This window comes from Parasteatoda tepidariorum, chromosome 12 (genome assembly GCF_982258835.1).
Source record: "Parasteatoda tepidariorum strain Cologne lab strain chromosome 12, Ptep-v5.0, whole genome shotgun sequence".
Lineage (NCBI taxonomy): Eukaryota > Metazoa > Arthropoda > Arachnida > Araneae > Theridiidae > Parasteatoda > Parasteatoda tepidariorum.
Window position 1 is genome coordinate 9,484,290 of NC_141766.1, and position 24,345 is coordinate 9,508,634.

General features: G+C 32.0%; 1 protein-coding gene across 1 annotated transcript; it reads right to left on the reverse strand.

Annotated features, from left to right (window-relative positions):
* Nucleotides 1-4,752: 4,752 nt before the first annotated feature.
* LOC107452727 (uncharacterized) lies at nt 4,753-11,773 on the reverse strand. The gene is made up of 3 exons (XM_071188103.2): nt 11,388-11,773; nt 10,235-10,383; nt 4,753-6,696 (listed from the first exon to the last, which is right to left on the reverse strand). The coding sequence occupies exons 1-3, from the start codon at nt 11,424-11,426 to the stop codon at nt 5,154-5,156; spliced, it is 1,731 nt and encodes a 576-aa protein (XP_071044204.2). The 5' UTR covers nt 11,427-11,773; the 3' UTR covers nt 4,753-5,153.
* Between the last annotated feature and the right edge of the window lie 12,572 nt (nt 11,774-24,345).

A 24,345-nucleotide genomic window follows, 5' to 3' on the forward strand; every position in this document is an offset into this window, starting at 1 on the left:
ACAGTTAACATAAAACAGCAATACGTTTTTTCTATCGTTAAGAACTTTTATAAAAATTCGTTATCTAAATAGAAACCGCCTCGTTACTTCAAAAAGAAAGGCATGCGAAAAAAATTAAAAAATGGATAAAGTCAAAGAAAATTAAAACGTAAGTAAAAAGTATAAATTAAATATATAGTGTACAGTTGAAATTCTCCTAATTTCATAACTTATTTTTTTAATGTAGTTATTCTAAATATTTATGATTATTTTAAAAATTATATTCTCTTGAATTTAAATATCTATAAATTATATAATCTTAAATTTAAATATCTATAAACAATTGTAAAATTTCTAATGTCATTATGAACCTAAATTATTATTTTGTTTCAGTAATTGGCGTTTAAGGTTGATGTTTCCTAATGATTATGTATGCACAAATTGCTATTAACGGCATATTTTAAAATGGGGGATTCAAAATTTAACTCAACTTATTGTTATAAAAAAATATGTAGATAAAAAAGTGTCCATATATGCTTTCATTTGTCTTAATAATTAAAGTTAAAACTGAACTTTTTAAAATAAAGTATTTATAGTGTCATTTTCGCTAACTAGTAAAATATTTTTATTACTTTAAAATGGTATTTTTTTAATATACTGGCCAAGAAAGTTTTTTTAAACTATGTTTATGAATGGAAATAATGTGTTAATTACGTAAAGTTTGAAAGCTAATAGCCAGAAAAAGTCTAACTTATTTTTACAAAGAGAAACACGCAAAGTTATAATATCTTTGCGTACGATCTTTCGAGATCTGTGGACACAGTGACGTCATGAGGAGGGAAATCGTAGCTTCAGCTCTAAGAGAGGAGTGAACTAGCCCTTCTATTCTCTTTATCCCTGGTCCCGCAGTGGACTGATCGTTAAGACACGGTTCCCAGCAGATCACCGAAGTCAAGCATCACTGGTTACGGTCAGTGTGCGGGTGGGTGACCACTTGGATCAGTCTGCGTAGGGACCGAGGGTGTGCGGTATTGGTCCTCGTTACACTGTTCTACCGTAAAGTGCTCTACTTCACGTGCAGGTCGTCGGGCTACCGAAGTGGGGGTGCCATCCCCTCTGCAAAGGATCAAAATTGTGATGGCATGTCTTCGGATCATCCTCAGGGGTGTTTCCCAGACCGTCGCCAATAGCCCATCGAGCACGTCCTGCAGTGAACTGATCGTTAAGACACGGTTCCCAGCAGATCACCGAAGTCAAGCATCACTGGCTACGGTCAGTGTGCGGGTGGGTGACCACTTGGATCAGTCTGCGTAGGGACCGAGGGTGTGCGGTATTGGTCCTCGTTAAACTGTGCTACCGTAAAGTGCTCGACTTCGCGCGCAGGTCGTCGGGCTACCGAAGCGGGGGTGCCATCCCTTCCGCAGAGGATCAAAATTGTGATGGCATGTCTTCGGATCATCCTCCGGGATGTTTCCCAGACCGTCGCCAATAGCCCATTGTGCAGCTCTAGTGCGACGTAAAGTAACAACAACAACAACAAGCCCATCGTGCAGCTCTAGTGCGACGTAAATTAACTATAACTCTCTTTAGCCCTGTATTTATACAGGCTAATATTCTTATTATAAGAGATGGTTTATAAGCCCTTGTTATGTTAAATTACAGATGGAACAAATTAGAGAAGACCATTACAAAGATACATCCAGGATTATGGTAGAATCTGAAGGGCCTTTCTGGCCGAGCTGCTTTGCTCACCAAATGCTCTGTAGCTTGGAGGTATCAAAGAATCTTCCATGTTCTTTAGAGGTATCTCTGTAATCCTAAATCCCACCGCAACCCTAGATGCATCTTCGAGCTGTCCTTTTCTGAACTATACTATTTGTCTACATGACAAGTCAGACTTATAAGCCTCACTTATGTAACTGCGTGCACAAGCCTGCACGTATGAGTACGTGTACCAATAATTAAATAAATGAAAAAAGAATATACGAACCCGCTACCTTCACGCTGCAGAAAGCTTAATAGATTGGCAAAAATACTCGGCAAGGGAGGCTCCGTCACATAACTGTTATACAGAAATAAAAATTATAAAAAAATCAATGTAAAAAAAAAAGATTGTGATAGATACTAGCGGGTAATAAAGGAAATCAAACTCGCTTCCCTATTTTTTTTAAGGCGACAAAACGTTACTTTACAGAGCTACGAATGCAGTCAAATTTTTGACAAATTTTTTAGTTTTCATGTTGTTATAGTTGTAGCTCATTTACGTCGCACTAGAGCCGCACAATGGGCTATTGGCGACGGTCTGGGAAACATCCCTGACGATGCGATCCGAAGACATGCCATCACAATTTTGATCCTCTGCAGAGGGGATGGCACCCCCGCTTCGGTAGCCCGACGACCTAAGAGAGTGAAACTGAGCCCTTTACGGTAGAACAGTCTAACGAGGACCAATACCGCACACCGTCCGTACCATCGTAGGCTGATCAAAGTGGTCACCCACCCGCACACTGACCGCAGCCAGTGATGCTTGACTTCGGTGATCTGCTGGGAACCGTGTCTAAACAATCAGTCCACTGCGGGTCTTTTAGTTTTTAATTCCATAAAATAGAGCTGAAATAATTTACCCATATTTATATCCACTGAAACTCGGATTAATCCATTCAGACCATGATCCATGATCACGCCATTCTCTTTACACTTCCCACGGCATCATATATGAAGTGAGTTTTTCTGACTCTAGTTGCCCAAGATCACTCAGATTTTATCTCAATTAAATACTCACGTATTAATAATCTCGCATAATCGTAACGAGTACTCTATAGTACGTATATTCTCGGGAAGTGTGTCTAGGGAAGTGCTTCTTTTTCCTTATGCCGGTCCTGAACAGGTTTAATGCTCTTTGTTATATTTTAAAACAAAGCTTCAACCTTTAACAATCATAAGTTAATGACATATTAAGCATAGACTGATGCTAAAATATATATTTTTTAAACTAATTCGTACAGATTGAAAACTTGAATGTTAAATATTTCTACACTGTTAGGAATGTTAGAGCATGAGGAATCATACCATTGTTCCAATTTGCTTCAACCTTAATATGAAGCTAGGGGGAATCATATTATCATGGTTTTTAAACTTGATCACACAATACTATGGTGCAACTTGAACGGATATATAGCTAAATTTAGCACATTGAGAGTGAAGAGCATTTGTATGATATTACGGTTCAAGAATGTGATTCAATCAATGGTCAATATGATTCACCGTTGAATCGATTTTCCTGGGAGAGTATAGACTTCTGAAAATGTCTATTAAAACTTTCGTTTATTGAAGTTGGGTACAAAAATATTTATCACTATTACACAGAATACGCAAGTATTTATCTCATCGTAAATGTAGAAAGTTTAAGAAAACATTTCAATTTTTAATGTTTAAATCCTTAATAATTGTCCATATATGAACTTTGATTTCATTGATAGTAGTCATCAGAACATCAACTATAAGTTTTTTTTTTTCTGAAATGTTGACCATTTTTGTTTATTTTAAGACAATTTCCAAAGACAATTAAGTCAATTTTCTGATCAAAACATTTCGAATGAGATTCTAGCCACAAATTTAGAAATTTTACTTCTGTAAATGTTACATTTTACGGACTAATCCTTTACAAGTTTTTTTTTATTTATTTTAAATCAGAATGATGTAATTTATACGTTGTTACAAATAAATCTGATTTGAGTAAAAACTTTCTAAATATATAAAGCATGACTGAATATTGTAAGTAGGGATTAGTCTCATTTGAAGGCACTAACACCAATTGAATTTTCCAAGCGTGGTCCTCTAGTTGGGGATATGTTATACAGGGATTTTATAAGAATCGTTTTATTATACTGAGTGTTTCATAATCAAGGCCCCCGATATATATTTCTTGTCAAAAATGAGGTTTTAAAATTTCACACATTTAAGGCTAAAATTGGGAGGAAGATAAGCAATATCAATGACAAAAATTCATTATCTGTGTCAATTGCAACAAAGAAAGGAAGCAAGCCTTCATAATCCATAATAAGCCTTCATAATTAAAAATATTAACAGGATGAGATTGAAAGTTTTTCGCTTTTCTTCAGCAACCATTTTTCTTTTCGAAAAATATTGTTTTTGATGGTTTTAATCTCTTCAAGTCTCATATCAACTGAGTAAATTATTCGTAAGTTTTTGATAAAGTTATTACTTTAGTTAACCTCTTCTTTCTCTCTCCCGTGAAAATGACGGGGTGAGTTCTCGCTCAATATTTCTCGCTCCCGTGATATTGACGGGCTGGAGTGTTCAGTAGTAATGCGCAAATAAGTATAAAACTAATTCATTTCTTTTGCCCGGAAAACATTTTATTTCTCATTTTACACACCATATAGCAGTACCAGGATATTTTTAAGGTAATTGTAAATAGTTTATTTTAAACTAGATACTAGCACTAATCAAATACGTGTATTTGGCAAAATAGACACTTTTTTGACCGTTTTCTTGAAAATAAACCGATCGTTAAGGGGTTAACGTTTTTATTATTCTTAATATTTTTATAGCCAAGGTGAAAAAAGCTAAAATCAATTTTTGTATAGTTTTTGAGCCAATGCTTTATTATATAGTGACATAAAATAAGTTAAAAGCAAAGACTTACTTTTTTATATGAATTTTAAAATTTACTTGCACTTCTAATTGTTTGAAAAAATAATCTCCATTAAAATTATTACTTCCCAGCAATACAATTAAGACAAAAACATGAAAGCAGAATAAATTTTATTGAAATATCAAAATGTCTCAATTTACATTCAATGCAAACAAATTTATTAAAATCCATCAATTTATGCGATAATTGTACGCACATGTTTGAAAAATAAAATAATATATACAGTAGTGCAAGCAGCGCCAAAAAATACAAAATGTGGTGACTATTTTGCTTGTGGAAACTAAAATTTTAAATAGTTTAATTTTAAAAATACAGACGTCAAGATATAGAGCTAGAAATACATTCATAACTATTATAAATAAGCTTTGGTCGTTAAGATTGTGTTATTTAACTCGAAAAGAAATAAAATTGAGTAGTTTTATTACCACTCTCGATGATTTTAAGCGCAACTCTTGCACCACTGTACATATCAAATTTCAGATATTAAATCTTAGAGTCAAAAATCATTGTATAAATATTTACTGTGGGAAGCATATCTCTTCCTTTCTTTTCTAGAGTACAGAATAACAGCAAAACATATGAAGAAAAGACAGACACTTAGTACACTCAGCGATGCTGTAACAGAAGAAAATTTCAAATATGGAACGCAGTCTTTTTCAATTGAATTGTCAGCCGTTGAATTTCCACCACTCGCTGCACTTAAATTGTAATCTGATGTACTACCAATAGCCTCATCAAATTCCAAAGAGCTATAGTTTGAAGGCATGCTATTGGTAATTGAATTTTCTAAAGCTAGAATGCTTCTAGTAACTTCGTTTGGCATGCAAGAAGATTTAACGCAATCAATACCACTATGATTTTTTAATTCGTATGATAAATCGATAACTGTTGGCTGTGAAGATTCAACAATGGTAGTGTCTTCGCTAATAGAGAATTCAGTTTCGTCTTCGACAATGCTAAGTCTTCCAATCCGTTCTGAGACTTTCTTTTCTGATGAGTTTAAATTACCACCAATAAAACTTTGAAAAGAGGCCTGGTTTACACTTACAACAGACTCATCTTCTGAAATATCAGGTATATAAATAGTAGACACTTCCTCATCAAGTATAATTAATTTATTACTATCATCATGCACAGTAAAAGTTTCTTTTTGAATAACTGTGGAAGGATTAACATTAGCCGCATCTACGGCTGCATCTAATCTCGGTGATCTTTGTTTCGAGTTTAGAGTGTTTTTGCGAGCAATTTGGAGCTCCTTCAACTTTAAAAGCCTATCAGATAAGATCCTGACGGATGTTCTTAAATCCATATTGCTATTTCTAAAACCTTTAAATGATTTATCAAAGTGCCCTACTTTATGAGTACGAACAGTACTCCAACGATTGTTATTTATTTCTGTCTCTCCAAAACAAGAGTATGGGCAAGAATGTAAACATCTGTCAAAAGCGCATGTAATGTAAAAAGTTTTTTGCGAAAAAGAAAGATCAAAATTTTGAACTTCTGAAAAATCTCTGAGATCAGAATACGATTTGTCAGCTTTTAAACTCAACCAGTTTAATAGGCCTACTCTAGCGCATTGATTATCTTCAAGTAACAGATCTGGATCAGTTACCTGATCAATCACGTACTTAGCATGAGCATAACACTTTCGTATACGTAGTTGAACATATTTGCCACCATCCGTTACGTTGAGAACTAGAAATTGTTTCCCATTAACTTCAAGTATATTAGATAACTCGTCGCCAAATAATTTTTCTGCAGACATTATATCCAGTTTTGAGTCAACTGGTGTTGGTAGTTCCAAATCCCTGTTTAAATAGGATTTGAAAAATTCTTGAGGTAAAGGGTAATCTATATCACAAGTAGTAATTATTTCACAATCTAGTACACTTTTTATAAGAGGATGAAACTGAATAGTAATTTCGTTCATAGCTTGGAGATTGTCTTCGCCTACAAATCTTCTAATTGTTGTATTACAATTCAAGAAAGGTAGACTCAAAGCAACTAAAGTGGATCCAGAAGTTTCCATATTCGTTGTACTGAAAGTAAGATTTTAATAATGAAAATAATTGAAAATAAGATTTATTACAACAGCAAAATCATCATTGTTACGTTAAATGATATGGATTAGATAGTTCGTGATAGAAATCGTCTGAATAAATTGCCAAACTTTTAAAATTTAAATATCCATATATGATCAATAGATAAAATTAAAAAAAATATTTAAGAATTTTCACAAAAATAGTCACCAAAATAAAAGGCAGGAATTTTTCGTAAACAATTTAATCGAATTAAGTTTGTTCCAAACAATTTGATTAAATGTTCTTAACAAAGTTTAAAAAACTATGTTGTGTTTCCGAAAAGCGATTTCAATTTAATAAAAATGTAGAATATATTTCATATACCATTGATTCGACTTCGTGCAATAAATTTCAGAAATAGAAAATTTCCATAGTCGGTTATTCATTTACTAGCCAGGTTCTCCATACAATTAAACATCTTAGCAGGCCACTATATCTGCATGTTTTATAATTACCACCTTTAATATGTAATTTTGGAATCCTTGTAAAAAAATTTAATAAAAAAATAAACCTATGTGTCACAAATTTATTTTAAGCGACGGAATATATATAAAAATCGGGTAAATCATTAAAGAGAAAAGAGAAATTAAAAACATCAAAACCTGCTTTTAAAGTATGGGGGAAACTGAGGATGTAAAAGGTGATTATTTAAAACACCTTAATGTTTCATCGGTTGATAAAACTTCTTTTTTTGTATTTAATCCCATCTTCACGCTAAAAATGCATCAGATTTTGAGAGCAATTTTCTATTTCTTCTCGTTATTAATTTGTGACCTCATTTATGTAATTTTTTAATTTTTAACAAAAGTCTCTAAAATTACACATTAACACTTTCAGAAGCGGGGGATAAAATAGCTGTATTAATTTTTTACAATAATATAAACCAATTTTTCTATGATTTTAAAGATAAAACGAATCGCTTCAGTTAGGAACTTTATAAACAAGCACTACAACAATCGCTTTTCATGACCAAGTATTTGGATTAAAAGTTTTGGCCCCACAAAGGGCTAAAAAACGTTGATTACGGAGCATCTTACATAAAACTTTTGTGGTATTTAACATCTAAAAATAAAACACATAATGGTATAAAATAATATTGTTCAGACACAGGGTGATACTATGTTATTCCATATCTAATAAGATTCATGAAATTTAGAAGAGGAAAGGATATTCTATCAAATTAGCTATTTTTGGCGTAATTTATTAAGTAAATATATTCACAAAACTTTTTATTTTTAAATTTTAGATGTATCTTGGAAACTTAAGATTTGAGGTATTTAGTCGGATTTTAAGCGAGTATAATTCTTTTGGAACTTTAAGAACTATTTTCAGACTTATTAAGGTTGAAACTTGTAGCAAAATTTCTAAAGGAACAATCAAAAACTCTCCTCCTTACTTTTCCAATTATTTAAAAAAAAAAATTCTAGAGAATCTCAGTAAGCATTTCTGTTCTCAGAGTATTAAATTGAGAAGGTAAAACAGTTTCCAAACATCCGTTTATTAATTTTATAACCAGTTTTCTGTTTTGGTTGGGCGCTGATCAGCTTACTATTTTTAGTTTCGAAACTGGTTCGTTTTAGTTCGAACTGACAAGGTTAATTTGCAAATAGTTTTAATTAAATCGCTTTTAAAAGAAAATTATTTCAGAGTTCATTCGTTTTTTGAATGGAAGTGAGGTGAAATCTTTTAACCGGAACTCTAACAGTCATGGAAAGTTGAAATCTTTCCCATCAGAATTATTTTTGAGGTTAAAAAAATTAACTTTTTCTTAGATCTAAAATAGCGTGTGATGTTTTATTCTTTAATGCCGGCGTGATAAAGTTTTTGCTGACTATCAACATCAGATCAATTTTCACTTACGGAGGAAATTGCAATTTAATATGTACTTATTATAAACAGTGAATTGCGTATTTTTCTTTTTCAGAGACGATGCTTTAAGTTTTCTATTTTATTTTCATATAAGGATAAAATGTCACTAAATATGAAATATTAGACTACACTTTCATAAACGCTTCTCGCGCCTAGTATTTCACACGCCAACAAAAATATAAATAATTTGGTATAATTATATATTACAATAAAATGTAAGACATTAGTTAATAAATGCATAATATAAAATACTAAACTAAAAACGATTGTTGACCATGGTGCATTGAGGGTTAAACCTTAAAAGATTTAAAACCAAAATCTTAAGACTAAAAGCACATTGAAGATAATCATTCATTAAAAAATCTATTAACTGCTTCTTGGACAGACTACAGCTTTTTGCATTTTAAAGTAATTTAAGTATCGAACTTTTCATTTTTGTATTTTGGACCCGCAGTCGGACGGAAAGTCGTCGAATAAACAATAGAATTCAATGGTCGGTGTCTGGTCAATTATGCTGCGATATGGTACGTTTTCAAAACAATTCAAAGGAAAAATTAAGTTTGATGCTTCAAATTTCTGATGCTGCAAATTAAGTTTGCAGCGGGAGAAAAAATTTCTTTTCTTTGCTGATGAAAAAAAATGCTAGAATTGTATGTTTTACGTTTTACTATGGTTAAATGTATATGGGAGGAAATAAATTAACTTCCACGGAAACGATCTCATCGTTTATGAAGTTACTGTTACATGATGTGAAAGTTAAGAGGGGTCACCAGTTCTGGTGCTGTTTACCTCAGCTGTCCGTGATTATAATTGCGGAGCGTGTCTGATTTAAGGTAGGCAGGGCTAGGACCATGACCATGTTTCTGTTGGTAATAACGTTTACTAATAACGTTAAAATACCACTTGTGAACTGTGTTTTTCTTAAGAAGCCTCTTCCCACACCATTTTAGGTTTTGAGTTAAATTTCGGATATTTATTTTATAAAATTTTTTTCGTAGTATCTTTTGATAACAGACTAACATTAGATAGTGCTAAACCTTTGAAAACTCTGACAAAAATGAATGCTTTATTTTAATTGGTTAGGACATTTTTCTCCTAACCAATTCAATAACGTAACACGTTTGATAACTTTTAGAACTTCCATGGATTTTTTACCTCAAAAATTGAAAGCAATGAAATTATGCATTTAGTAATTTTTAATAACCGTTTAAACTGCATTATTTTTTTCTTTAATTTGCTTTTATTGTTTAAATTTACGAAGACAGAATTGCATGATGCTGAAAAATTTTAACATAAATTACACAAAAACAGTTATGAAAAATATGAAAACAGACAAATATATAATGCTAAACCATCTCAAAATATGCTGATTGCAGGATTTTATTAGTATAGTTTTGTCAACAAAAAAGAAATAGAAAGCACTAAAAAAACCGTGCTATCATGAGCTGTGTTTCTCAAATTCTGATTGGATGACTGCTTGCATTTTAAATGTTTCAAAGGATACTGAATATATAGTGTGTATATCTAACATCAATTTATTAATAAAAATTAAGACTGAAAAGTGAATTGTAGTACACTTATTTTTCTAATGCATGAAATATTCATCAAAATTAATACAGTAACTTACCTACAGTTAGGGTCTCCATTGTAACCATTTGCAAAAATGGTTCCCTCAAATGATCTCTCGAACGATACAGTAACAGCAATTTGCTCCTCCTCACAAACAGCACTGTAATGCAGAATATCACAGCAATAGCAAACAGTCAAAGCGAGTATCTGAAATAAAATCAGTTTAAATTAGCAATTTATGTTTAATAGCACTTCAATCTACTGGTGCAATTTCTATAAAAAATATTCCTGATTTTAGTAATTTTCGTTCCTAAAAATAATTTAAAAGCTGTTAAAAATAAGATAAAAGGGCTAAAATCAAACATTTATGGTTAAATAAATTAAGATCTTTATTACTTGTGATTTTGATATAATTTTCTATGAAAGAATAATTGAGAAGGTTGAGTTTGTGGTTATTGTCAGAGAGTTTAAATTTCTAAAGTTTATTTTATTGGCCTAAAGAAATTAAATTTTTCAGTAAAACTATTTAAATCATATGGATTGGCTTTTAAGTTTACAAACCTGAAGTTGAAATTTTAATACGTTTTGAATTATCTTGATTAATATGTTTCTTTTAAAGACAAATAAAAATTAAAGGTAAAGGATGGGGTACAAAAAAGTTTAAATTTTTTATTTTAAATTACATATTGATACAAGAAGAATGCATTTTTTTATTACTAGTTCAAGAGTTAATTGACTGAGTAAATTCCGAAAAGGAGCATGCTGCCCCAATCAAACAGCTTCAAAAACAAAACTAAAGGAATACAGCCAGTTTAAAATGTTTAGAAGAATTAAATCCAAATTCTTTCTGCTAAGCCTTATTTAAGATCAAATCTAAACTGTCACATTGAAATAACATACAAAAACATCTCAAATTACTAAAAATCAAATTTAAGAATTTTCTAAAATGTTGCATTTATATTTTACTTCAAAAATTTAATAGCATTGAATCTCGATTTCTTTACATAAAGTTTTATTTATCCATTCTGCGAACGGAAATACAAAAATAAAAACCAAAATTTTACTCCTGTTTTATACTTTTTAATGCTGTTCTTCAAAAATGCCCTAGTACATTTATAGCCGTTAAATAGATTCATTAAATAGAAGGAAACAAAACTTCACAAATAATTTTACAGAGAAAAAAAGCTTCATTTTTATGAATAAAAACTTACCAGAACTAAGAAGAAAATAATTATCTTGGATGCTCGCATCTTCGAAGATAATGCTGATAAGAAAGACAATTTTGTTAAATTTCTCTGAAACAAGGAATTAAAATTTCAATAAATAATTAAAAATTAATATGTTTTCTATTATATATCTAAGAAAAAAACTGTTGGCAAAATTATATGTTATTCATAAAATAGAGTTAGTACTAAAACATTTCAGAGATGCAAGTTTTGACGACTACGAAAAACAATAGAATGGAATTGAATTATTTGCATCACTTCCATCAGCTTATTTCTGGCAGATTAAGGGTATCACCCACCAAATGTCCTGTAGTGTGGAGGTACCTAGTTCGAATCTCATCGTAACTTTGGATATATCTCCGTACTGTCCTTCTCTGAATTGTACTACCTCACCTTTTATTTGAAACTTATTCATATGTATTTGAGTCCACAGCACCTGCATGTATGTATAAAAATAAATTAATGAGTAGTAGCATGAAGGTAGCGGGTTCGAATCCCTTTGCAACGTTGGATGTATCTCTGAGATGTTCTTCTCTAACATGTGACATCTATTCTTTTACTTGAAAAGTAGCTTATAGACCGTATTTTGTAATGAACAAAAATTTTTTTATTATGTATATGCTGTTGTTGTTAATTTACGTCGCACTAGAGCTGCACAATGGGCTATTGGCGACTGTCTGTGAAACATCCCTAAGGATGATCCGAGGACATGCCATCACAATTTTGATCCTCTGCAGAGGGGATGGCACCCCCGCTTCAGTAGCCCGACGACTTGCTCGCGAAGTCGAGCATTTTACGGTAGCACAGTTTAACGAGGACCAATACCGCACACCTTCGGTCCCCACGCAGACTGATCCAAATGGGTCACCCACCCGCACACTGACCGCAGCCAGTGATGCTTGACTTCGGTGATCTGCTGGGAGCCGTGTCTTAATGATCAGTCCACTGCGGGACCGTGAAATGATTAAATTGATAAATAAATCAAGATATAAGTGGATGAGATAGCCAGGAGACTAAAGTGTGATAATGCGACAGTGAGAGATGCAATTTCGATCCCCTAAGTCACCGAAAAATCTTATCACACAAAGAAGCTCGCAGATTCACCAGCAAATAGCATTTTTAATTTAATAACTTCGTTAAGTCCCGCAGTGGACTGATCGTTAAGACACGGTTCCCAGCAGATCACCGAAGTCAAGCATCACTGGTTACGGTCAGTGTGCGGGTGGGTGACCACTTGGATCAGTCTGCGTAGGGACCGAGGGTATGCGGTATTGGTCCTCGTTAAACTGTTCTACCGTAAAGTGCTCGACTTCGCGTGCAGGTCGTCGGGCTACCGAAGCGGGGGTGCCATCCCCTCCGCAGAGGATCAAAATTGTGATGGCATGTCTTCGGATTATCCTCAGGGATGCTTCCCAGACCGTCGCTAATAGCCCATTGTGCAGCTCTAGTGCGACGTAAATGAACAACAACAACAACAACTTCGTTAAAGCTGAAGAATACGAACTGAACCAAGACCAAGATTTTGACTATAAAAAAAGTATAAATTATTGGTGCTCTAATGAAGTTTATTTCTATCGTATTTAATATTTTAGCGAGCAATATGTTGTTCCGATTACTAGACCAAAGTTTAGGAGATTATAAGTTCAAATATAGAGTCTTAGTTTAATAATTGTGTACTTACTTCTTACTCCCTACCAATCCACTCCTCAAGCTGGATTTTTTCATTCACCTGCCATTCTCTATCTCTTGTGTTGCTTTCCAGTATATTGTTAACCTATTTTTATATTTTATACATATATATATAAATTAAATATAGTAATAAAAAGTTTTGTAACTCATCAGCAGCCAACAACACCACATACCTTTGAGCAAAGCTGTGTTTGGCTTTGTTATCAAAGAGGTAGCGGGTTCGAATCCCGTTGTCCGTTATTACCTTGGATGTATTTTCATTCTGTCCTTCTCTATATTGTGGTCCCGCAGTGGACTGATCATTAAGACATGGTTCCCAGCAGATCACCGAAGTCAAGCATCACTGGCTGCGGTCAGTGCGCGGAAGGGTGACCACTTGGATCAGTCAGCGTAGGACCGAGGGTGTGCGGTATGGGTCCTCGTTAAACTGTTCTACGGTAAAGTGCTCGACTTCGTGGGCAGGTTGTCGGGTTACCGAAGCGGGAGTGCCATCCCCTCTGCAGAGGATCAAAATTGTGATGGCATGTCTTCGGATCATCCTCAGGGATGTTTCCCAGTCCGTCGTCAATAGCCCATTGTGCAGCTCTAGTGCGACGTAGCGTGTTTTTTCGAATATTGTCAATCGTTAGTATTATCAACTTTAAATTGGCTTTAAATCGACATTTGAAAATGAATAAATTCAGGGGGAAGTATACTTCCCACACCCTTTAAAAAGGTTAAATACAGACATTTTAGAAATAAATTCCTGGCTTATTTTACTTTCCGCTCCTAATATCTTTCTATTTTCTTCTTTCCTTTTTTTGCGAAAATGTATCTATTTTTACAATTGATCGATTTTTACATAAATATTTTTTATTTAATGTTTTTTTCGTGTAAGTTATACATTTGTGTTATTTCAATTTTTCCATAATTGTATTGTAAAAAGTAAAACGCAAACGAAAATAAAATTAACTCAAAAACATAACTAGCAATGCAATAAAGACGAATATTAAAATCAGACGAAAGAGATTAAACGCAGACGAAAAATATATCATTATAATTAAATATTCCGTAAATTGCCTAGTTTTAACATTAATTATATTGAACAACAATTAAATTTACTTGTACTTGTTATTATGTTGCTATGTAGTGCAGATATCATTAGAACAAGCTTTTCTGCGTTAAAATTAGAATATTAATGCTTGAATTTTTCAGATGATGTCTTTTTTAGATGTTGTCGGTTACTCTTCATATCTACACGGCAGGAAATTATTTTTCCATCGACATTTAAAAATGAATAAATTTGGTGGGAAGTATACTTCCCTCGCCTTTATAAAGGGTTAAATACAAAGATTTTAAAAATGAATTCCTAACCTATTTTACTAAGCGCGCCAAATCTCTTCCTTTTGTGCGAATCTATATCTTTATAAATTTTACAATGATTAATTTTTACATAAATATTTCTTATTGGCAAATTTTTTCTTGTAATTTATATATTTGTGTTATTCCACTTTTACATAAATCTACTAATTGTGGTATTGTAGAAAGTAAAACGCAAACGAAAACAAAAGTAACTCAAAACATAAATAAAGACTAATAATAAAATCAGACGAACAATGAAATTGGACGAAAAAATTCAGGCGCAGGCGAAAAATAAACCATTATAATGAAATATTCCATTTTACTTCAAATTGTTTTGCATTTCTAAGGAAAGCTTTTAAAAGTTAACTAAATATCAACTAATATTAAGATTAATTATTATGCCCCAAAAAGCATACGAGGATAAAGATGAGCTTTCTTTATTCATCAGCATGGTTATTGGATTGCTCTGGAATGTTAAAGTAAAGTAAAAGCTGAAGAGCTCTGCAACAAAGAGGTTAGCCATTTGAATTTTATTTGATATTTTACTGTGTTTTTCTTCAATATTTTTCCCATAACACTTCATTATGATGATTTTAAAAATATTTAATTTATTTCATTTAAGCATGTATTTTATCAATTCAGAGTAATTTAACAAGAACTTTAAAAGATCTTAAATATAAATCAAAAAATTATTTTTATTACAATTTTTATGTAATATATTTTTAAAAAAGTGCTTTAGTAAATTTAGTGCTATTCTTAAATGGATTTAAAATATAAAAAAAAACAGATTTGCCCCTGTCCAAAAAAAATTATTGTTAGTAAATTAATCTTACACTGCACAAACAATGAGCAAAAAGCAGTCACTCCGAATAACTTTCTTTCCCATAATCAGATTTTCTCAAGCTTAGTACTAATCTTGATAGTTTGAAAAAGTGATCTCAAATATGCGTTTAAATTAGTGCTAACATTAATTTAGTTATAAAATCAGATACTAATATTTCTTTGAATAAACACTTTTTGTAAAAGACAGATTTGAATTTATTACCTTCAAGATATGAAGGTTGTCCGAAATTGAGCGAATATAGTCTTTATAGACTATGAAGTTTTTTTTAATATATATAAACGAATTAAATTTTTTTGCTCTTAATTATAAAACTTGTAAATCATAGGGTACTGAGCCTTGGTGACTCAGTGGATGGAACTTCCGCCAATGATTTAACCAGTGTTGGAATCAGAGCAATGGCTGGTCAATACGAATTTCGCTCAAACGACAATGCTGACTTGAAGTATCCTGGTTAGATCATGGGTTAGAAGCCTTTACCGTCAGGCTGACCGTGGAAAATTTTCATGGTTTTCCTATACATGTAACGCAAATGCCGGATAGTTCCATCAAATAGGACTCCAAGAAGGCTTATTTTTTCTAATACTTATTCCAGGAGTTCTCTTGTCATTTGGATTGGGTTCAAAAGTACAAGGCTATGAAGTTAAGCATTGATAATCGTAAACTCAAAAATTGAACTGGCTGTTAAAAGATGATTATAAAAAAAAATCATAGGGTATTTCTATGTAAAGAATAATTTCAATAATATTTCATTATTTAATTTAACAATGGCTGAAGAAAATCTGAATTTTAAGGTATGCAAATTGTTACAATTGTAGTTTTTATTTTAAGCAATAGAATACAAAATTTTAACGAAATCAGTTAAATAGTTTATCATGGATTTATCATTTTACCATTTTACAGTACAATTTTGTTTAAAGTTAGTCCTCCAAGAAGGCTTATTTTTTCCAATACTTATTCCAGGAGTTGTCTTGTCATCTGGATTGGGTTCAAAATTACGAGGCTATGGGGTTGAACATTGATAGTCGTAAACTCAAAATTGAATCGGCAGTTAAACTATGTAAAAAATAATTTTAATAATATTTCATTATTTAATTCAACAGTGGGTGAAAAAAATCTGAATTGTAAGATATGCAAATTGTTACAACTGTAGTTTTTATTTCAAGTAATAAAATTCAAAATTTAACGAAATCAGTTAAATAGTTTATCATAGATTGAACATTTCAAAGTACAACTTTTTTTAAAGTTTTATATGTGAATTATTCAACCAATTTCACTCAAATCATACATGTTGTCATTAAAAATTATGTTAAGTTTAAACTAATGTAAAAACTTGTATATTTTACTATTCATATTTTTTCGGTTATTGTCAAATTAAATTGTAAATATTTCTAAATAATTATTAAAAATCATTGCTGTCTACAAATTATATTTGGATAAATGAGTCTTATTAAGTGATCCAATTAATTTTCAGTTTATTTAAGAAGTTTCAAATTTATGTAAAACATATGAAAAATAAAAATAACATTAAAAGGTCAACCAAACTTTTTATTAAACTGATGAGACCATATTTTCGAGATTTTTCCCTTATGATAGTCAGGAATCCAACTCCATAAAAAAATTATATGTTAATTAGGAGAAAATGCGTTTTTGTGTCTGATTTAGCAAACTAATTCATTAGTACTAATTAATAAGCATTCTTGAACTCCATATTTTAAACCATTATTATTGGCCTTCAGGTCATGAAAATCCGACCATTAGAACACAAGTTACTCAGGTGGATATAATTTCTTTCGCCTTTCTCTCTTGACTCGCCCCCTAATGAAGTGTCCCAGGTTCGGATCCCATCGGTGGTTGGCTGATACGGCTCGCAACGATCACAGTGCTGACGTAAAATATCCTTACAGGTAGACGAGTCATGGATTAGAATTCCCTTGACGTCGGGCTAACCATGGAAGGTTTTAGTGCTTTTTTTTCTCCATGTTAACCAAATGTGGGTTAGTTTCATCAAAAATTACTTCTAGTTTGTTCTAATGCTTGATCCAGGCGTACGCTTGTCTTTTGGGTTGGATTCAAAATTACATGGCTTCGGCGTTGAACCAAAGTAGTTGTAAACTCAGATATGGGTTGGTTGTTTAGCTCTGGTTATAAAATAAAAATAAAACAAAGCTCTTGCGAAGATAATGGTGCCATTAATGATAAAAATATAACTTGGGAATTACAGTATTTTTCTTTTGTCACCATTAAAAAATATTTTTTTAAACAAATAATTTTAATAACATGACTGTTTTGATGACAAAGATTTTATGTCGAGTGAGATATGTAAATAATGAAAACTTTATGAATTAAAAAATTATGAAACCAAAATTTTATGAATTTAACAGTCATCTGAAAACTCTAACACCCCTCAAATACCAATAACTGTCTGTCGCTCCTTAAAAGTCCTCACCACCCACTGAGGGGCGTTAAACTCCCACTTTGGGAACCTATGTCTGGAGAATAAAGGATTAAATCTGTAAATAAGTTGTTTTTTGAGTTTGCTGTGCTTTAATTCAACTTGAAGTTATTTTTAGGACCATTGTCTTGTCTCTCTGCTTCTTAAAGAGGCAGATCTGATTTTTACTTAGTTGAGTCTTTTTTAGAATTCAGTCATTCGTTGTCATTTGATGTTCACCCAAAAAAGATTTCTTCTTGATGGTGTTAGACACTTTTCAAAGCTGAACAGTGTCGGTAGAATTGGCAATAAAGTTTTTGAAAGATGTTTGAAAACTCATCGCGTTAATCTTTCCAATTTAATAGCTGAGAACAGATATCCTTGGCAGAAATTCCCAAACGGAAATATTTTTAAACATTTAGATAAATAGAGTGGTGAGTTTACAAATGTTCGTTTAGAAATTTTTTTACCAGTAGTTTTTTTCTCCAGAGCACTGGTGAACTTTCCTTACATGAAATAAAGCACTTTTAGTAAACAAAATAGATGCAAAACAAGCACAAAAATAAAACTGCGAAACTTTATAAAGAGAAAACAATATTGAAAAGGAATTGAAAAATAGGTAATGTAACACATAACCTAAAATGTTTTTCTCAAAATTTCTTTCCAGAAATTGAAAATTCTACTTAATCATATTTTATACCTGCTAAATACTCCAAATTGCATTCTAAAAAGATTATTTTAAAGTAATGACTAAAAATATTGGTTTCAGTTTAACTAAATACCCTGTCAGCAAGTTGGTGTCATATCTGTTACCATACCCTTATTTACGATATTTTATCTGCACAATTCGAATTTATGTATGTTTAACGCTGGTTTACTATTGAAGACTGTTTAGTAAAGAATTATATGCAGCCATTTCGAATATTCTATGTTTGACTGATGAACCAGAAGTTTTTTACACTGAAAAAACTGTTGTGTAATACCTATCCCAATTTGTGTGTTATTTCAAGTTAATATCGAATCAAACGCTCATACACACTTTAAATGATGTAGTCAAGTCTATACACCAATAGTTGATAAAGCTTACACCAAGTCAGATGCATTTACTCCATTCATCGCTGGCAACAGGCCGAAGGGGATGCATTGTTATCCTTTTTTAATGCTCCTTAAATTTTAGAAAATAGCTGCAAATTGTGATTTTGTTTGTCTGAGATATGATATAATCGATGACAGAAGACTCCAGCTGCACACAATGAGTGACTTTACTTAATTATCAAGATTATTTATGAAGATATGAACTTTTTTATTTTCGATCCACTACAACGGATTCCGAATCCCAACTAAGCTTAGCTATAGATTCCAGTACCTGCGGAGGTACAAGTTCCAAGATCGCAGTCGATAACTAAGCTTAGCTATAGATTACAGTACCTGCGGAGCTACAAGTTCCAAGATCGCAGTCGATAACTAAGCTTAGCTATAGATTCCAGTACCTGCGGAGGTACAAGTTCCAAGATCGCAGTCGATAACTAAGCTTAGCTATAGATTACAGTACCTGCGGAGCTACAAGTTCCAAAATCGCAGTCGATTATTTGCCAAATAATTTCAATTTTCAAGTCGGATTTAGTTAACAAACTAATCATAGTATAATTAATACCAAGTAAGTTTTAATCTTCCTTACTGATTGTAGTTGTTGTAATTTATTTATGTTGCAGTGGAGCTGCACAATGGGCTATTGGCGATGGTCTGGGAAGCATCCTTGCGGATGATCCGAAGACATGCCATTAAATTTTGATCCTCTGCAGGGATGACTCCCTCGATTCTGTAGCCTGACGACCTGCGCGAAATCGAGAACATTACGGTAGAACAGTCTAACAAGACCAATGCCGTACGTCCTCGATCCCATCACTGGCTGATCAAAGTGGTCACCCACCCACACACTGACCGCAACCAGTGATGCTTGACTTGTGTGATCAGCTGGGAACCGTGTCGTAGAGATCAGTACACTGCGGGACATTGATTGAGCAAAAATATTGGTAGTGATCAATTATTTTCCAAGCAATTTAAATCTTCTGATGAGATTGATTTGACAAATTAATCATTTAATTGATCATCTAAATCTTCTAATGTTTTCATTAGAAGAATTACATAAATTTGTCAACTTTAGAAAATAATTTTAAGATATTTAATATCTAATTTTTTTTACGGTTTTGCTAAACCTAGATCTAATTTATATTAATATTATCTCTGTACTATGCGTATGTTTGATTAACAAACTTATTTATTTTAAGACATATTAATTACATCCATTCGAAATTTGCTATTCTCTACTTTATATTCCAAAAATAACTTTACGGACCTTTAAGTACAGTGAAAATTCCAGGAAAGTCCTCCTTTATGTAGTGACCACCTCTATTTATGACCACTTTTAGGAATTTTTTCCATAGACTTTGTGTTGAAGAAAACCTTTAAGAAAGAGCATCAAAACCTTTCCCAGTAACCGGACTATTCCCTGCATGAAAAGTGGAAACGGTCAAATAAGGAAACTTAAAAAAATATCAAAACAAAAAATATTAACAAAAAAAAAAATACGTAGATTAAGATGTATTCAAAATAGTTGTATGAGATTCTTATTTCGAGAGCTTTTTTCGACATAGAGAGTTCCTTTATATATTTTATTTATTTATTTATTTTGAGAGAGAGATAAAGATCTTCTTGATGTTTTTTTTCCGGCCTCATTTTGTTTTCTACAACCTCACGTTGCAGTCAAAGAGCACTAAAGACGATGCTATCAATGATTTATTTTTAGAGTTGAAAGTTAAATTAGAAAAAAAGTTATTTTAGTGAAAGCTAAGCATCTAAAACAAACAAGCCTTTTTCTTTTAAGGCTGACTAATTTTTATGTTATAAAATTAAATGTAAAAAACATAATTTTTTTTTTATTTAAGATAGTTCTATCATTCAAAATTGGTAAATTTGTCTTTACACATAATTATATCAGTAAGAATCCTCTTTATTGACGTTAAATTTAATTCATCAATCCGGTTTTCATGATGCCAGCACAAGTTGCATTTCCACACCAAGAAAATGATACTAACAAAAATCAAAATTATTTGTGAAAAATCATCTACCTTCGATAACATTTTGATGTCAATGGAGGTAACCTCTAAAAACGACCAACCTCCATTAACCCCTTAACACACAGATATTTTGTAAAAAACTGCACTAAAAAAGTCAAATTTTTTTATGTAAAAAAACACACTTTAGAACATTGTCTTTTCTTTTGGTGGACAATATTGATATACTGCGCTTTTGTTCTATGGAAAAGGGCTATATTCAGAGATGCCAACTGCTCCGGACACGCCAAAATAATTTTTAAAAAAACGGTAAATAACTACAAAGAAAAGTTTGCAAATATTTGACTATGTTTGCTCGCTTTTTAAAAGGTACAGCATGACACAAGTACTATAAAATGGTGAATAATGTAAGCCTACGAATTATTTAGAAATAATGGTGGATAAAAATCTACTAAATTGAATTTATCAAACGACGAATTAAAAAAGATAAATTACCACTTTAAAATATATATTTGCTGTCCGGAGCAAGTTGGCATCTCTGTATATTTTATTCTTGAATAAATAAGTGTTATAACTTACAATCCTATGTAAATGATAAATATCAATAAAACCATTTTCTTTTCCTCAGCTTTCACATTGTTATTTTCTATTCTCGATTATAATCGAGTGTGAAAAATTATAGCGGCATAAGATACAACGCCGCTCGAATTATCTCGAGTGTGCACAGTTTGGCCTGTTTAGCGCGCACGAATTAACTCGAGGGCACAAGTTAAGGGGTTAACGATCATTTTACTGTGAAACACTGAGTGGTCACTCCCGAGAGGTTTCACTGTATGTCATATATTACTGTAATTATAAATTTCAGTATTATTGAATAATGAAAATAGTGGCGGGTATTTTACGCAAAAGTTTCATTTACACTACTTTAACATGTACTGTAAAAGAACATTATTGATGTTTCACTACACCAGGAACTATTCTTGGTTCTTTGAGTAGTGAAACAGTAAAATATTTAGTGGAACACTACTAAGCAGTTGCCACTATTTTTAGTGCTGAACAATACTACACTGGTCGACAAAATTAAGAGATGGAAGACATTTTCCCAAATATCTCAAAAAATACTGAATATAAATAAATGAAATTTGGTATGGATATAGCTTATTCCATGATAATGAAGTATGCAAAACAAAAACGAAAGTGCCATTCACTGGACAGACCAATCGCCAATAAATCCAATGCAGTCTGAACTTAAGGATACAAGATGACAATAAAAGTGAGGCTTGTACAGTGTGTGTTGCCTCTAGTATGATGTACGGTCACCCCACGACAGACAGACAGCATTCACAACGAGTATGCATGCTGTTAATTAGGGAGTTAAGGAGGACTTGTGGAAGACCCTCCCATTCTTCCACCAGAGCAATTTTTAACTCCAGAATGGTTCTAAGGGGAGGTTGGCAATAGCTCTTCCAAGAGCATCCCAAGCATGTTCAATAGGATTCAGCTCAGGGGATTTGGCTAGCCAATCCATTCGTTGAATATCCTCGCTTTCCAGATACTCATCAACCATGAGAGCCCTATGTGGTCGCGCATTGTCGTCCGTAAAAATGAACTCAGGGCCAACAATGTCCCTGAAAAGACTCACATAGGGCTCTAGGACCTCCTGCCTGTACCTCTGGGAATTCAAGGAACCATTGTCAAGCACATGGAGCGGTGTGCGGGTATCTTGCGTGATCTGTGTCCAAACCATGAGTCCTCCACCAGCATAAAGGTCCCTTTCGATAATGTTGTTGGGATGGTATCCGTCCATATCAATAACCATATAATATTAAGGTCCAGAAATGGTGTCATATAAATGCGCGGCATAGAAGAATATAGCGTCATAGAAATAAGCGAAAATGCTTTCCATCTCTTAATTTTGTCCACCAGTGTATTTTTTTTTTTATTGTGTAAGGGTAAGTGCTTTTTTTTTTACTCTGTCAGGTTTGTTACCATAATCAGTTGCATAAAGAATATTTGTTGATGTATTCAACTGGATAATTTAGATTTTTAGCCTAAATCAAATAACATTCTCAATTTTTTTCGAATAATTTGGCCTTATAATATTTTATGCATTAAAATGTGGTGACAATTATCCTATCTAGTAACAGGCATGAAGAGATTGGTAAGAGATGCATTATGCAGATGGGTTCCTTTTAAATTTTTGAAATTATATATACTATTAATAATATTAAAGTTATGCTCAAAATAATTCTGCCTAGAATACATAAAAATTATATTAAATAATAGTATAGCATTAGACATGATGGTTTTTCTAACATTCACACTAAAAATATTTTTTTCCGAAAAGTAAGAGAGAGAAATTGGAAGGAAAAACGTTGAAATAATATTGAACAAGTGTGTGCGCTTAAGTATTTTAAAAATTTTATCTTCTCACAAAAAAGTTTTTTTTTTTTTTCAATTTCAAAATTACATAAAATTATGGAAATGATCCAAACTTCAATCTTGCGTCTTAACCACACAAAAAAAGTTATGAAAAAAAAAGCAAAGCGTACTAAGGCTCAGAGAGATGTAGGTCCAATTATTTAGCCTAAATTTATGGACAATAAAAGTATTATAATAGTAAGTTTGTTCACATGAATAAGGAGTTATGAAAGTTAAAATTTACAGTTTTTAAAGTAATTCGAACTTCTACGAAAAATAGATGATGTTGCCACCAACGCAAGAAACTTATTTGCCTTAAATTGTTGTCTTTCAAACTGAAAAAAATTAGTTACGAGAAACACTCTTTCGCGTATGTAATTATATGAAATGCTATTGTGCTTTTGCAAAATTTTACAACAATCTTTGTTAATTTTATTTAACAAATAGTACTGTGTTTAGAAAAAGAAAATAAAGCCAATGAGACAAACATAGAAAAAAAAATGATACCCTCAGCAGTGAATGTGTATATTGGTTTCGCTTTAAAACTACCATTTAAATTTTTTTTTAAATTGAAACAATCTTTAATATTCGTATTTAACAAATAGTTCTTGATTTTGAAACAATCTACAAAAATTAATTTTGAAAAAACATAACGATACATTCAGTAGCGATTGCGCCTATCAGTTTCTTTTTGTCGATACCATTTTAAATCTAAAAACGTTTGAGGCATTCTTATTATTCATATTTAACAAATAGTACTTCATTTGGGACTTATTTTAGCCAATTAAAACAAATATTGAAAATCATAATGATTCATTCAGTAGTAATTGTGCATATCAGTTTCTCTTTGTGGTTATCATTTTAAATTTAAAATTTTGAAACCATCATTATTATTTCTTGAGGAGCAATCTTAACCAATGAAAACAAATATTGAAAAGCATAAATATGCATTCAGTAACAAATATGCATATCAGTTTCTGTTTGTATTTAAAGTAAAGTTTAAGTTTAAAAAATTTTTACCCAAATGTATATATTTTATAAATTCAATTAATATTTCGAGGTTATTTCTCCTAAGAACTAAAAAATAAGATTTTATTTTGTAATTTTTTAAAGAACGTAAAAACATTTCAAATGCAGCTAGCA